This window comes from Buceros rhinoceros, unplaced genomic scaffold (genome assembly GCF_000710305.1).
Source record: "Buceros rhinoceros silvestris isolate BGI_N320 unplaced genomic scaffold, ASM71030v1 scaffold7568, whole genome shotgun sequence".
Lineage (NCBI taxonomy): Eukaryota > Metazoa > Chordata > Aves > Bucerotiformes > Bucerotidae > Buceros > Buceros rhinoceros.
Genome location: NW_010427436.1, coordinates 49,242 through 65,264, shown reverse-complemented (window position 1 = coordinate 65,264; position 16,023 = coordinate 49,242). Strand labels below are relative to the sequence as shown.

The 16,023-nt window shown below is 42.2% G+C and overlaps 1 protein-coding gene across 1 annotated transcript in view; it reads left to right on the top strand.

Annotated features, from left to right (window-relative positions):
• SATB2 (SATB homeobox 2) overlaps positions 1-16,023 on the top strand; it is a gene marked incomplete at its 3' end in the record, with an annotated part of 82,823 nt that overhangs the window by 21,279 nt on the left and 45,521 nt on the right. The window contains exon 2 of the mRNA XM_010141907.1: positions 13,892-14,018. Coding sequence (XP_010140209.1) covers positions 13,892-14,018 — 127 coding nt within the window. The remainder of the gene's footprint in view (positions 1-13,891; positions 14,019-16,023) is intronic.

Sequence of the window (16,023 nt, the reverse complement as noted above, 5' to 3'; positions counted from 1 at the left end):
ATTTCTTAGTTTTAACAACATGCTATGTACCTCTGTCTAAAGTTACATATATACATATTGACTGTCCAGTGTCCAGAGTTAATACAGATACACAGATCTTTATATGCAGCAAGGTGGAGAAGTGTTAGTCCTTTAAAGTAAGTGTTTTATTTTTTCCTTTTAATTTACACTTAGCATTTTATTCTATCAGCTCCCTACAAGGAAAGGGATTACAAAGTAAAGTATTTACTTTACTACTTCTGCTGTGAAAATCAGTAAGAGGAGCATGATTTAAACTGACTGGTCTGTTCTCTCCCATTGTGTGGCAATGCATGTAATACTGGCAGCCACTTAAAAGGTAGTGTACGTGTTATTTAGAAATAGTTATTCCATTGAATATTTAATAATGTACACATGAAAACTGAGCCAGAAAAGACAACGTGAAAAAAGATTTGCTCTGGCAGAAAAGTGGGTTATTTTAGTGAGAAAATGCAATCTTTTTTTCTCCTTGACTGCAGGGAGAGATGGGTCTGTGCAGCCAGCCAGTTAAATGCGTAGCCCATATGTGCACAGTGAGGAAAGCTAATGCTGAGGTGTGAATGTGGCTGGCAGGGATCTCCGTGCCTGCCCGCGTATTGCTTTCCTGTCTACAAGAGTGGCTTTGCCCTGCCCCAGGAGCTGGCATCTTTGTGTTTGCTGGGTTTTCCTGCCCTGCATGGGCTGAGCGAGCGTGCCTGGTGGTAGGTACCCATGAGCGTGGCTCTTGCGGAGCAGGCAGCCCGTGCTCATACTGATCCACGGCAGCCTCTAGAGATCTCTTCCGCTCATTTATAAATGTGGATAAAATGCAGGGTAAGAAGATGGGAAGAAAAGTCATGACTCAAGCTAAACAGGGTGTAAGTCATGGCCCTGGGGGTAGGAGGAGGGGACATTAGAGGTTTGTGGTCTGGAGACTTATTCCTGTAGAGCTGGGAGGTGACTGGCCATCATTCAGAAACAGGAGCAGCATGGTGTGGGTGGGAGGAGGAAGGCAGCAGTTGTGTGGCCATGGGTGGGTGAGCAGGCACTGACCAGCAGATCTGCTTGCCATGAGGGATTCTTATCCAGGGCTGAAACCATCTTATGGTCTGCAGTGAATCCAAGCTCTATTTTAGCAGAAAAGAAAACCTATTCATTATTTGCAAGCAAAAAATTAAAACTGTTTTCTTTGTACAGAAGGAGGCCTAAAGGGCTCCTAAAGGTTGAGAACATTTTCTGGCTGGGGCGGTTGTTGGTGGACAGTTCTGCTGTCTCGTTGAGACTGAAGGAAAGTACGAATTGTTCTCGTCCATCAGCCTGTCAAGTCTACTCATCTCTTGTGAGATAATGGCTCCTCTGCAAATTCTGTTTCTGGCAGAAAAACCCCTCAGCCATGATAAGAGCCTAATTTCACAGTTCCACCAAGATCCCTCTAAAGTTTTAACTGTGACACTTAGATATGTTTGCTAATATTTTCCTTTGATATAAAATTTACTCAAAAAATGCTTCAGGTATAATGTTCCTTTTATTTAGACAGGGCCCATGCAGACGCACAACACAACTAATGGAATATAAAGCCTTTTTTACACTGCATACCTAGATAATAGCTGACTTAAGTCCTTAATGTCTTGAAACTGGTGCCTTCATTTCATTGACGTTTGTAAAGAGCTCATGTTAGCACAGCCTAAAGACAGAGGATTTCCATTACAGATTGATGCCTTAATTTCTATAAATGAACAGTATTCTTTAGACATTTCCAGATGATGGGCCTCCAGATCTTCAGTTCTCTTGGGGCATGCAATGGAAAGCATTTCACCTCAGAATAGGTAAGGAAGGTAACGGGGATGCCAGCATTTTGGGCCACCAGCAATGAAATTACTCCTGGTTGTAAAGATTGGGTAGAACTTCATTTTCAGCATGACTTGGTTGGAACAACTTCTAAAATTTCATGACAGTTTAGTCTAGAACAGTGTGTTCTCACAAAACATTATAGATTCATCCAGAATGTATCCATTTTGTTTAATATTTAAGATTATTATCTTAGATGACAGTTTTAGTGGTGTGGCATTGACCTTTTACATCTACACCACAGTGGGGCATGGTCATGCTGACTGGGACCCTTATTGCATGAGCTCTTCAAACGAGTTATACTGTGATAAATTGTAATCCAGGGACATGACTGAGGAATATGAGAGCAGTTTTAATGCTGATAGGCAGCTCTGATTGGGTATTTATCCACCATAAACTCAACATGAAATGGACAAAGAGGGTATTTCTGAGGCAGTAGATTTTTCCAGGTGGACATGATTATGATGGGTGTTTGGTCCTCACCCAGAGTGCTGCTGATCACAAAGGCAGGCAGAAAAACTGAAATACTTCTACTCAGAGAGCTACAGAACAGTAGTAGTGATGGAGCATCCCATGTGGTGGGTGTGCTAATCACCTCTTGATTCCATATACTCTTTTACTTTTTTTTTTAACCTTTCTTTTTCCTTTCCTAAACTTATTAGAAAAATAAAAAATTGCAAAAGGTTTTGAAGTCTGAATTATTTTACTATTAGGCATCTCAGACTTTTGGGATAATTCTTCAGTAATATAGTTTCTACTTCGAAAATCTTTATTTCTTTGCAGTGTATACATGCCTTAAGACCTGCAGTACAAAACAACTGGTAATACTCTCTGTCTCCAAATAAACAGACTTTTGGGGAGTAAAATAGACTTTCATTAAGATGAAGACACCCACAGTGCAGACCACATCCCTCCACCTGAGTGAGTGCCAAGAGTAGGGAATAGTTATTGGCTGTGGGAAATGACTGCGTCGGCAGAGACCAGATTGAGGCTTTTCCTCCAGGGTAACCTTTGAAATCAGTCAGGTTGTGAAAATGATAAGCGTCCCAAAGCCATCACTGTGTTGTGCTTCCTGTGCTGGTGGTGCTTCCTCAGCACTGAGTTTACTCTGGTTCCTTGTGCGAGTGTGGAGAGGAGAACACATCTGGATTAGTCTGCTTATTCTTTTGGGAATGCACATGTATGTGGTGTGTCTGCATCTTCCTACATAAGAATTCGGGAAGTACCGTTATTTTTATGTTATTATCTCCTTTACTATGATGTCATTAGTTGAAATCCCCAGTCTGTTGCTGGATATTTGTGGTACAGAGGAGAACGCCGGCAGTAGTGTAAGTTGTACCTTATGGTGAAATGGTGTCTTCGGTAGTTTCCACAGATTTTTCCAGTGTTGATCCCACGTTCTGAATAGAGCATCATCCCAGTGTATCTTTATTTAATGATATTCCCCAGATCTGTCAATGGGCTTCTGGATTCCTTTTCTGTTTACACACATGCAGAAGCTGTTTATACATCGGTCCAAGGCACCCGGGACTTTGGAAGATCATTAGAAACAACAATCTTTCTTCCCTTTTTTCTTGAAATATCACCATGGGGGATTTTTTGGCTCTTTGCATTTGAACATGAGATACAGTTTAGGAAAGAGAAAGAAATGGTGAGTGCACAGAGCTCTGGAGGAATAGGTTTCTGGTACAGAAGTTGGTTTAGTACGGGATTGTTGGTGTTGAGCAACTGTTTCTTTTAGCAGAAAACCCACCATCGAGGCTGTTGTGATAATCTATCTCTTCAAGTGTCTGCCATGCCAAAAACAAAAAGAAAAGCCTGGTGCTGTTGTGCTGCCTTCCAGCTTCGTGGCTTGTGAAGCACCATAGTTACTCACTGGAGGATGGATTTCAGGAGGTATGGTACTGCAGCTCTCCAGTTGCTCACGAGGGTGTTTGCCATGCCACCAATGCTTGAGACTGTTGAATAACAGCAACCCCATGTAACGCTGCGGGTTTGGAGGCGTGTGGCTAGAAGCTGCCCGGTGAAAAAAGACTTGGGGTGTTGGTCAACAGCAGCTGAAGATGAGCCAGCAGTGTGCCTAGGTGACCAAGAAGGCCAGTGGTGTCCTGGCTTGTATTAGAAATAGTGTGGCCACTACAGGGACATTGAGGTGCTGCAGCGTGTCCAGAGAAGGGCAATGAAGCTAGTGCAGAGTCCGGAGCACAAGTGCGCTGAGGAGTGGCTGAGGAAATGGGGGTGTTTAGCCTAGAGAAAAGGAGGCTTAAGCGGAGACCTTCTCACTCTTGACAGCTCCCTGACAGGAGGTTGTAGTGATGTGGGGGTTGGTTGCCTCTCCCAAGTAACAAGTAATAGAACAACAGGAAATGGTCTTAGATTGTGCCAGGGGAGGTTGGTATCAGGAAAAATTTCTTTGCCAAAAGGGTTATAAAGCATTGGAACAGACTGTTGATGGCAGTGGTGAAGTCCCCATCCCTGAGGAATTTAAAGGGATTTAAAATCCTGGAGGGTTTTAACAGACGTGTAGATACGATGTTTAGGAATGTGGTTTAGTGGTGACCTGGCAGTGCAGGGTGAATGGTTGAACTTGATGATATTAAGGGTCTCTTCCAACCAGGTGATTCTGTGATTCTGTAAAGAAGCAATGAACTTCTGGAAATGCTTCAGAGCATGATATACTTGTGCTCAAGCCTCCAGATCCAGATGTGAAGAAGATAACAGGATCCATAAGGGATCTGATGGCTTTGTAAGAAAATGGGTTCAATTCTAGGAAGATGTGGGCTAAGAAAACAAATCTGGGTTCATCTCAGCATAATGTGGGCTCCTCAACAGTGCAAGGGAAAACTGTTTTTTTCTGAGTCTGGTAACTGTTCCTGCTTGCTCTGAGTCATCTCCTTTGGTGGTGAACTACAGTCTTTTTTTTCGTCCTTTGTTTTCTGTTGATAGGAAATGTACCGTAGTTCAGTAACCAGCAAAGCGTTATTTAGAATTGTCAGAAATGCAGGATTGTTTTGCTCTTCCTGGGAAGAAAAGAGGCAGATGAGGAACCTGAGAATCAGATTATCAACTGAAGTGAGTGTTATCGAAGGAAAAATTTGTCTTGAATTTCATTGGATGTATCTGAATTTACAATGCTGCCCAAATTAGGGACTAGGATTATTAAAATGTATCTTGAAAAGGAATATTACAATCTTAAAGATACAGTTCTCTGTCTTTTCTCTAGTAGATCACTTTGTAAGGGAAGGGAAAGGTTTGATCCATTGCCTTTTACCTGTTTCTTGAGCCATGAGGGAGATCTGAGCCCAAAGATCAACAAACTCTCAGTCTTTGGTCTACTGCATAGTCTTAAATATTTGTGTGCATGCACATTTACATAGGGTTAATTTTGCTTCCTTATAATTTTTTAATATAAAAAAATGGTAGGATACAAGTCTTACCTCTTTTATTAACTGCTTCATGGTAGATCTAGGTCTTAACTGAATGTCTTTAAAGATACTAGGACTGAGCTTATGGACATTGTTTCGTCTTGTATGGATCTGAATAAGCTCTTACAATCATGCAGCTTCAGGGAGCAAAGGACTTCTGAGTCAAATTACAGAGGTAACAACAGCCACATCTTCACACATTGCATCCGTGTTGAATTACTCGATGCGTTCGTTGTTTGGAGCATTGAGCAAAGTCCCAAATCCCTCACTTTCCTCAGCAGTACATGTGTCTCTACCCTGCTAGCTGGATTCTGCTAGTCCTACTAGTTCTTCAGTTTTTCTTATTGGTTTTTTAATGAAAGTCAAGAGCTGAATGTCTGGTGGGAGGAATGAAAAGACAGGAGAGAAGCCAAAAGTAGTAATTTAGTGAAGAAATGTTCTGCTAGTCTTTGTACAGCATAAGGAAACCCCGAAAGACACAAATCTTCAAGTAAAGAGGTAAAGCTGTTAAACTACATAGTCCAGAATAGGAATCTGCATTCAGTTACAGGGCTTGTTTGTGCAGCACAGCATGGCGTGTGTCCTTTTTTTTCCTTTGGACTGGAGACCCATGAATTTTCAAATCTGCTTGTAGTTGACTCAACACAAAGATAGTTGGCTACTGTATGTCTGCAGCCGAAGCCAGACCTTCTGTGCTCTCTGTAGCTGTTTTACTGTGAGTAGGCAGGATATTCAGATTCGTACAAGGCCAAACAATGTCTGTAGGCTTAATTCTAAGCCTATTAGCCTCTACAATGTCCTATTAGCAATGTTCTTTTATAACCTTTAAAATGTGTTTTATGTATTCAGTCACAATGCCACATTATTGTTTTCCCTGCTCAGTGGACTATGTGAAGCTTACAGGCAAGCATTGAAGCTGGGTGAGTTGAAGGAGCTGGTACCTTTTTAAAGGCTCTGGCACCTTTTTAAAAACAGATACAAGTTTTTTCATCAATGAAGGAAAACATCTTCTACCTCTCCTTCTCTTCTCCATTTCAAAACATCCTAATATAAAATCCAAGAAAGGCTTCTGGAGGGTGGAGTCCAAAGGCTGTTCACCAAGATGCCTTGTTCTCCTTGCTGGAGGTGTTGTGAGACAGGTTGTGTCAGTGGTGTTGGGCTGGCAGGAGGGTGACAGATTGGAAAGCAAATGGTTGTGTGAGGTTCTGGTCCTTTTACTCACGTGCAGCCCCTTGGAGGTCATGAGATGGCAATGCAGTCTCTGAGTCCAGAATGTTCGAGGGGATGATCCAGGCATTGTTTGTGGCTGTTAGAGAAAAGAACTGCCTGTTCAGTACACTTGTGTTCATATTTCTTAGCATCTGAGGCAAATACAACCACTCCCCAATTTTCAGCCCGTAAGGCTGAGGTGAAGCATGTTACAGGTCCTCACTAGCACTATCTGACTGTGTTAGCTTTCTTGGAGGCACTAAATTATGAACAGGAACCACGGTCCCAGTGCCAGACTGAGGGATGGCATAGAACAGCCAGTGTTCTGTCAGGGAGCCTGGGACTCACAGAGGCAGCTGCTGTCCAAGGCAAAAGGAACAGCTGTGATTTGAAGATGACAAAGCAAACCTTCAAGCATGGGAGCAGCTAAGGAAGCTTTTCGATTAGGGAATAGGCTGAGGTGTAACCCTCCGGGTCTGGATAACAAAGGTGTTCAGCAGCCACTGCTCACGGGGAGGAGTCACAGCCTTTGCTCCTTTGCAGCTGAGCAAGCTTCCCAGGATAGAGCTGGGGAGGATCTTACCCTAAGAGAAGAGATTGCCCAAAAGACAGTAATTTAATGCAAAAATGGGGAGAGTGCCACGTTTTGGGCTTTATGCAGGGATGATGTTGGTGAAGAAGTGGGTGCTACAGCCCTACAGGCATTGGGGCTACTGAATAGGGTTGCTGAGAAAAGTAGCCCTGGTGTGATGGTGCCTTTCAGGAGAAGGCAGGCTGGTGGAGGGTAAAGCTGAGCTCCAGGCTGACAGGGTTCTGAAGGGCAACTGCTAAGAGCTGCTTAATGTTCTGGATGCAGTAGCCTTTCTGTGATGGGGTTTCATGACTGAAAAGACTTTGTTTTCATTGCAGGGAAGTGATGCTTAGAGGAGTAGTTCTCTCACAAATGAAAGAGAGATAAAGAGGACTTCTTTCTCTTTATTCGTATAATACTTCTTGCCATCCAAGGTCATGCAGACTTATCCCAAAAATGGCCAGAGAGAGGCCATGCAGGGCTAAATGTGGATTTTCTCAGTGGATATAGTAGTTTAAAAGTAATAGAGGAAATGTAAAAAATACTTGCTTTTGTAATATTTGCTAAAATTTGCTTCCTCACTCTTCTCTTTATTTGTGGTATTCATGTTCTACCATATAACAGTTTTAGAAATAATCCCCTGAACTAAATAGCATCAACCTTTTTTTTTTTCTTGTTTCCTTACCAATTATTGGCTGTTTCTACAAACAGAATAGGGGTTTGGAAAATTAAATAAAGACTTCCAAAATAACAAGCTCCAGAAAATTTTATTAAATTTGTGGATTCATTCTGTTCTCTCTCCCTCCCCTCTTTTTTTTTCTTTAAGAAGATCTTTATTAATTTAGTCCAGTAACTTAGTGCCTATGTTAAATTAATCTAATTAAAGTCAGGGTCCTCACATAACGTTTCCCAAATGTGAAGCAGCATCTATTACATGAGGCACAATCTTTTTACTGTAAAATGTAAACCTGATATGCAGAATTACAATGTATCAAACTGTTTGGTGTATGTTTAAGTCAAATACTTGAGTGCAGTCATGCTGGAGGAAAGGAATGGGCAACACTAGCGTTCAAAAGATTAAAAACTCAAACCAAATCTCATGTACCAAAGTGATTTTCATCTGTGAAAGTGCTCTGAAGTTCAGCAATTAACCCTGGTAACACCAGCAGTCTTTCTGTGGATAGTTCCTCACATCCATGTGTCTGTGTACATTTTCATACATAATCAGATAAATATATGTCACCATGTAAATGCCTATATTATAAAGTCTGTGAGTTGATACAGATGTTGAAGCCAGAAAGGCTAGACGTGAGCATTTAAACAGACCAGCTCATAGATGCATTGTTGGACTGCAGTGTTTCACTCTGAAAACCACCGTCAGTACACACAGTTCATGACAGTGTTTTAAAACAGTAATAGCAAAGACTTCCAGCAGCTGCAGCAGCAAAACAAGGGGCTTTATGCTGCCAGAGCTTTGGGTAGCTCAGCCGTGCCTTCCCCTTGGGTGAAGGTCACCCTTTTGTGCAGAGTCCTGGAGCTGCCCAAGTCCCCTAAGCTGGGGTGGAGTGTTTGTCATTCAGTCAGTGTGGGTGTTCCTGTTGATTTGTGGATGTGTACATCACAGTGTAACCACATCATTTATTCCTGTTCTCTCACTGAATTATTTATTATGGACTGAAAGGGGGAAGGAGGGGGATTCTTTTGTATTGGCGTAAACATAGGATTACGTTCATTGTGTGCTTTCAATCACTAAATCACCGATATGTCAATTGGCATAATACAGTCTACCTCACAGGGATGTTACGAAGCTTAATTAATTAATGTTTTTAAAGTGCTTCGGGATCCTCTGATGAAAGGCGCTTTAGAAGTGCAGGGGAGGATTACCATGTATTACCCCAATATGTCACTGATTGAAATTCAATAGAATAATACGGGCACCCTTATAATGATGGGCAAAGGCAGTATAATATTTGTAAAATTTCCCTAAGAGCTGAAAAGGCAGCTCAATAATATTATACAAAATTAGTATAATCAGGGTTTGTTTTTTTTTTAAATTGTTCCTGTTGCTTTTTTCTCTTTTCTGCCTGAAAAGTCATTCCCTGTGCTGGATTAACAATAATAACTACAAATTATGCCTTTATGTTGTTACAGTTTGATGATATACTACAGCCAGGTTACAGGTTAGAAACATAGTCTGAGTTATTATGTACTGCAGGGTAGTGATTTCCTGCAAACTGATTTATGGATAAATAATTCTATGTACTTATTACATGGGACAGGCAGTTCTTAATTCCTGTACCAAAGCACAGCTGAACAAAGGAAAATGACATGCTATAGCACAGGGACAGGATGCCTCTGAAGAGGATAAACAGGTGCAATCAACATCACAAGAGCCTACCCCTCCTGTAGGGAGGTTCTGTCATAGATAATGGCTTGATGGTCCCAGAAGCGGAGTTTTTATTGAGTGATTCATTGAGGTCTTTCATTTGGAGTTGTAAAAGGAATCAAAAGTGTTTGGATGCTAATGTGAATCTGCAGTTTCACCTGAGTTTCTGTTTTGTAGGTAAGAGGTTGCCTAAAAGGAATATGTTTAAACGAAACTGTTTGATTGAACTTAGAGCACGGCAGCAAATATTGGTTGTGTTCATCACCCCGGTCTTGTGTTTGCGGTGGTCCACCCTCACGCTGTGGTCCTGTGAGGCAGGGAAGTGAATGAGAGAACACCTTGTACAGCTCCAACATGCTGCCACCATGTGGGGCATGGCTCTAGTGTAACTCTGCAGATTCAAATTTGCTCAACGCATTTTGAAGGAGTATATATATCCCAGGAGATCTCCTGCTGGGTTGGTCACTGCCTATTCCCTCAGCCTTTCTGAAGCTCACATGAACACTGGGATGTTTGCTCTGACTGACAGCACAGGCACAGGTTTTTGCCTGAGCTGGATGTAACTTGTACTGCTGCAGCCTGCAACATGATGGTGAATGTAGGGCTGGAGCGTAAAAACCAAACTTTGCACTTCTCCAGTTTCCAGCCTGACTGTGCCTGTCAGTCCACAAGGATAGCAATTGTCTGGTTTAACACCTCATCCTATATGAGTCTCAGCAGGTTACATTGGCTTGTGCTGTAGAAAATCAGAGGTTTTGCATCAGGGATTCAAATGGTTTGTCTGCTCAGCATTGACAACTGCTTTTCTTAACAGTTTTTGGTAAGGACGCAGTGTACTCTGCTATCCTTCTTTTCCCCCTTCAGGCAAAACCCACAAAATTCCTTCACTTTTTCTCTCTCTACATATTTTGGCAAGTGGTACTCATGATTAATTTTGTAGCTGTCTCCAGAAAAATGTTGAGGTGAGAGTGGTGATGCTAACAGGAACTTCCAAAATGTCCTTCAGTTGATCCCGTGGCTTAATTTTAGCCCTCGCACATCAGCATTTTAGATAAGTTGCATTAATCCTGTGTGACCTAACTACAGGTATCCATTTAAGGTGTAACTCAAGTATGCTCATGATTTGTGGAAGGTGAAATCAGGAATCTAACCATGGTGGGGGCAGGGGATAGTTTGTGAAGGGAGCCAGTGACAGTGTAAGTCATGTTCTTGGTCTAGTTTGCTCTGTTTAGCTGCAAAAAGAAGTTTGGAAAATGCTGCATTTTACAAGTTTGGTTTTACCGCAGTGATGTACGGCAGCGTCGATGAGATGCCTCATGGGACTATCCAGTTCTGAGGTTACCTGTGCAGGTGACTGGGAGGTGCAGGACCTGGACCTCATTCTGTGTATGACTAAGAAGCGTCATAGCAGGACTGTATATTCTAAACCCCAGCAGTGGCATTAGAATGAACGCGCTGTTCTTTCTGTTCGCGAAGACAAACGAGGCTTCTAGCCCACATGGGTAAATAATTTTCTGGGGCATTAGAAGGTACATAATAATGAAAGGGGTTTGCCAGCTTAGTGAAGGGATCTTTTTAGGGGGGCGGTTTTGGTCCTCTCAGATTTTACTGAGGGGTCATTCAGAGATGTCTTCTAGCGTGTGGAGAACACATTTGCTCAACAAGCTGGTATCATCTTCCCAAATGCAACCTGAGTTGCCTTAAGAGCAGTGTCAATACCATGAAATAAACCACCTGTGAAGTCTGCTGAGGAGCTGGATGGAAACCATGGCTTCTGGCTATCGTTTGGACCAGCTTAATGTGCTCTGGAAAAAAATTTTCACACATCGTATCACACCAGCTGAAAAAATAGCGACATCAGCAGTGCTGTAACACAGAGCAAAGGACTCGCAGCAGGTGCTAACGTGCAGAGGCACCAAGCACTACGGTAACACCTGGGTTTGTCTAAATCCAGCCAAAACAATTTCCTCTCCAGTTGTAGAGGAGCATTTTTAAAAAAAGGAAAAAGAAAAGAAAATCTACCAAACTTCCAGTAGTAGCAGACGTTTCCTGTAAAGCAGTTTGCATAGTACTGGCTGCGGTGCACCCTGGCTGCACTGTGGTTTTTCTCTTTACACTTTTCAGTTTGGGGACACCTTTGGTAACTTCGGTGACCCCTGACTGTCTCTTTGTCTCTCGCCAGCATTGCCAGGCCCGAGCAGTTGCAGATGGTGTGCTCTCTGAGTGCTGTCCTTAATTGAATGATAAATAAAGCCTCTTGGAAAATATTGCCAATTTAGATGTGACTTATGGGGCACATATGATGCTTATTTTTTCAATTACATGAAAACTTGGAGTGTTTAAACATAGGAAGCCAAGTGTTCTGTGAAGCTGGTCTAGATTTCTGGATTTTTAGGTGATTTTGCTTTAAATTATTATATAGCAGAAGGGGGTGAAGGAAGTCAGCAGCTAAATTGTGTTTTCCCAGCATGTATTTCACTCAGTGGACCCTTGATGCTCATTTCATGACTAATACATGCTGTACTGTATGCATTTCTTGTTGTCACCAGAGATAACATTAAGTAAACGATCCCCTTCAGAAAAACAGCTTTTCTTGGCAAGTGGAATATGACTCAAGGAGCCAGCACTGGAGACATACGGTGCTGTGAATGAGTGCTGTGTGTTACTCTACTGGATCTGAGTCCAGGCACTATTTATACTGCAGCATATTCAGCACCAGATTGTTAAATCTTAATACTGAAACAGTGCATCATTTAAATGTTTTTGTTCTGTTTATGTCCCATTTTCAAGCATTAGTTTATCAAGCAATACTTACAAACTTTTTGTTTTATTTGGGGAAGATCTCCCCTTGCCTAAAGCTTTCTAATAGGCCCTTGAAATATTAGCCTGTCTGTACCAGCATGTTGGAGTGAAACTTTGTGCCACCAAGGATGAACTAGGTCACTTCCGTCTTCTTTCAGCATGTGGTCATGGAATACCTTGCAAAGCATTACATCAACAGTAAATGCAAAGATTTAAATGCTACAGAAAAGGGATTGTACTCAAATAATAACTTCAACCTGTGCAAGAATGGAGAAAAAACGTTCCATAGTGGGTATTTCCTGGGCTTATAAGCATTGAGTTCTGTTATCATCTCTGTGCAAGAAGCTTTGTTTCATTGTTCCAGAGATGGCTTTTGCCATTTATTTCAGTTTAATTAGTTCGAGAGCTGGTGAAGAACTGGGAGTAGAAATTGAGGAGAGTGTTGAAGTTTCTGGGCATTACAGCATCTTTCCAGATACCCAAGGAGGGTTCTCAGAGTTCCCGTTATCACAGAGGAAGTGGTTTTCTCATGCATAAGTGTATTTCTGGCAGTAGAGTTTACAGATGGTCTTTCTGAAGATCAAAAAATGTATAGACAGACCTCAAAAGGCATCAGTTTAAATGGGAGAAAAGATGATTTGTTTCTTCTAGGGCTACATCAAGGGAAGCTACCTGAGCAGAACAGTGGGACAATGGGACCACAGTGGAGGAGTGACTGAAAGCAGTAGTTGTGATAGTGCAGAACAAGGCTGAACTGCTTTGCTCTCATGTAAGATGGCATTGTGGCTTTCTTTGTTTGGCGTCTTCCTGGAAGTCATTCCTGGGTATTAGTCATTGTTTTTGGTGTGGGTGGGCCCTCTGCAATTGTCTAAACAGAAATAATACCTCTGCACCAAATGGTTTACCATCCAAGTTTACACTCTGTGTGACAAACTCATCCAGAAGAGGTGATGATCCCTATTAAAGCATGAACAGAAGTAGAAATAGAACTTAACAGCATTCTCCTCCGCCTCCAAAATGCTATTTTGGATCTGTGGTCAGCAGCTTGCAGTTGGTTTTTTTTGGTTCTTTTTTTTGGGTTTTTTTTTTTGGTTTTTTGTTTTGTTTTGTTTTTTTTCACAAAGAAAAGCAACCGTCTGCATAATACAACTTTTAACTGGTGGTGAACTCTTCCTACTTGGTGGATTGCCAGTGTCATCCATCTACACTGGGAATCATACCATGCTTAGATTGTAACTGTGTGCTGAAAGCCCACACATAGGAATTTTCCTGCTCAAGTCAAACCCAATGTATTTATTTACTGAAGGGTTTTGTAGACTGCAAAATCAGGACTGCAGAGTATTTAAAGCTTGTTCTAACTTTGAGAACTAGGCTTTAGTAGGATGATGAAAGATGGGCAGGGAGGAAGCCTCCTGTGCTTCCTTGGAGTAATTTAAGAGCCAGGAACGTGTCAGCAGCTCTCTGCTAAGAGTTTGAAATCTATTCCTACTCTTCTCCATTGTTTGCCTCAAGATTCAGTATCACACATCTTTTTGAGCAAGACTGCAATAAACCTCAAGGCAGATCTTGAATCTCATGAACAATCAAGTTTATCAAAGGGTTTAGTAAATGGCTGATAAAATATAAAGTATGAATTTTTTGTTTTCTGTTCAGGAATAATCAAGCTTGGGAGGTGGAATCCCCTCCCTCTCAGTTATGTGACCGATGCACCAGATGCGACAGTAGCCGACATGCTACAAGATGTCTATCATGTTGTGACATTGAAAATCCAATTACAAAGGTGGGTGTTTCTGAACATCTGTCCTTCTCTATTTTCTGAGCTGCTCTGTCGATTACAGTGTTACTGCGGAGATTAGCACATCCTGTCTTCATTAATTTCTCGTCTTTTGATGAAATGAAAAGCAAAATGAAGAGAAGGGTGGGTCACCTGGCAGCTTTTTGGTCCTTGTTCCAACTGATTTTTGTATGTTTTCTGAAGCAGCAATATGGTAGCAGAGAGGGGAGGAGCAGAAAATCAGGTAAAGCTATGGGAGCTCTAAAGGCAGATCTTTCCACAATCCCTAATTTAATGGATGCTCAAGGCCTTATGGTATCAAAAAAAATACCAAATCAAACACCACATCTTTTTCAAGGGCCTGTGGAGTGAGAATCCAGGTCTTCTACTGCCAGTTGTTGAGATGAGGAGGAGGGAACTTTCCTCTTTGACTTTCCTTTTTTCTCCAGTGGTCTTTCCTGTGAAAAGGCGAGAAGATGAGGAAGGGATGTGTTACCGCAGCTCCATTTGGATTTTTCCTTCCCTGAATGCTAGTTCTGATTAGCAAAGCAAAAGCTCCTGACACTTTTACACTTACTTACCTTCTCTTGCCCCAGTCCCACTTTTTTTTCCTTCTTTCTCTCTATTGGCCTTCAAAGGAGTCCTCAAATAGTTACTGATGTCTGTATAAGGAGTTGCGTCAGGTCCCTGACAGTGCATGGCAGACTCTAGACCTGCTGGCCTACATTGCACATCTGCTGTAGCTCTATAGCCAGGACATGTCAGATGAAAGAGACAAAAATAACAGACAGCCTGGAATGATTTGCCCACAATTCTTTGAAGCTTGACCTGAACAGAAGAGGGGTCCAGTGGGATGTGTGTGTGTGTGTACTTTGGTGGCAGGGACATACCCTGCAACTGTTCAGTTCAGTTTGGAGTTTGGAAGTAGTTGGTGTCTCACTGACATTAACCTACAAGTCAGCAATATTTCTTTTCTGTTATATCTGATGGGGCTTAGGGCTTCCAGTTCCCATTAACGGGCCTTTCCTTTGTTTTGTACACTTTTATAATTTCTCAGGTAGATTGCATGTCTGAGTCTGTAAAAGAGCATCTAGAGCCTGTAGCCACTCTAAAACTGGAGTGCAGTAACTCATCTCCTCCCAGGTATGAGCTACCAGGAGTCCATCTAGCCTATTGTCACATCTGTATTATCAGAGGGTATCACCCCAAGATCAAGGTCTCATTCTTTATCTTCAGAGTGCTTGAATGCCTGGATGCTGTGTAAACAAAAGATAACTCGTGACTTTGAGATAGTCAGTGACTACTTGAGCTCCTCAAGCACAACTGAACTTTCAACTCTGAGGGTGAAGCCAGGCTGTATAGGCAGAAGGCAGAACCTCCTCAGAGTTTGGTTGGAGAGCATGTCTTAAGTCTCTCAGATGTGAATGGCAGTGACAATCTTCTCCCAACTTTCTCATGTGCTTCTTGGGTCTCTCCCCATGTATGTAGACACAGATCATAAGCTTGTTAAATTAGAAAAGGCACAAGTCACATGAGGACAAAAGCTTCACTACATATGCAGTTCTTGTAGAACAAAAGTGAGAATGAACTACATGTGACAGATGTTGGGCATATGGCTTACTGTGTTTCTGAAGCCTTTTGGATACTTCAGCGATGGGGGCACTAAAAGAACCTGTATAAAATGAAATTAATTTTTCAAAGCCTTGCTTTCATGCAATGGGGGCACTTACTGTTTAGGAATTTTGTTAGTGGCATGGTTATTTTTCTCTCCCAGCCAGGAGTATCTTGCTCTGTCTGGAGAGAGTGGCTTTATCCAGCCATTTCTGGGGCTTGCTTTACACCGTTTCTGTGCTCTCCACCAGGCCCCGAGGGAATGGTTATGCGCACATGTAATACTGGAGTAGAATCAGCTGCTGTTCCTACCATGAACTGTCATTCTTTTAGTTGAACTACAAGTCTTGTGGGAGTCAGGCTTGGGGGGGCGGGGTGGGGCCTGGTGGGGAGGGAAAGA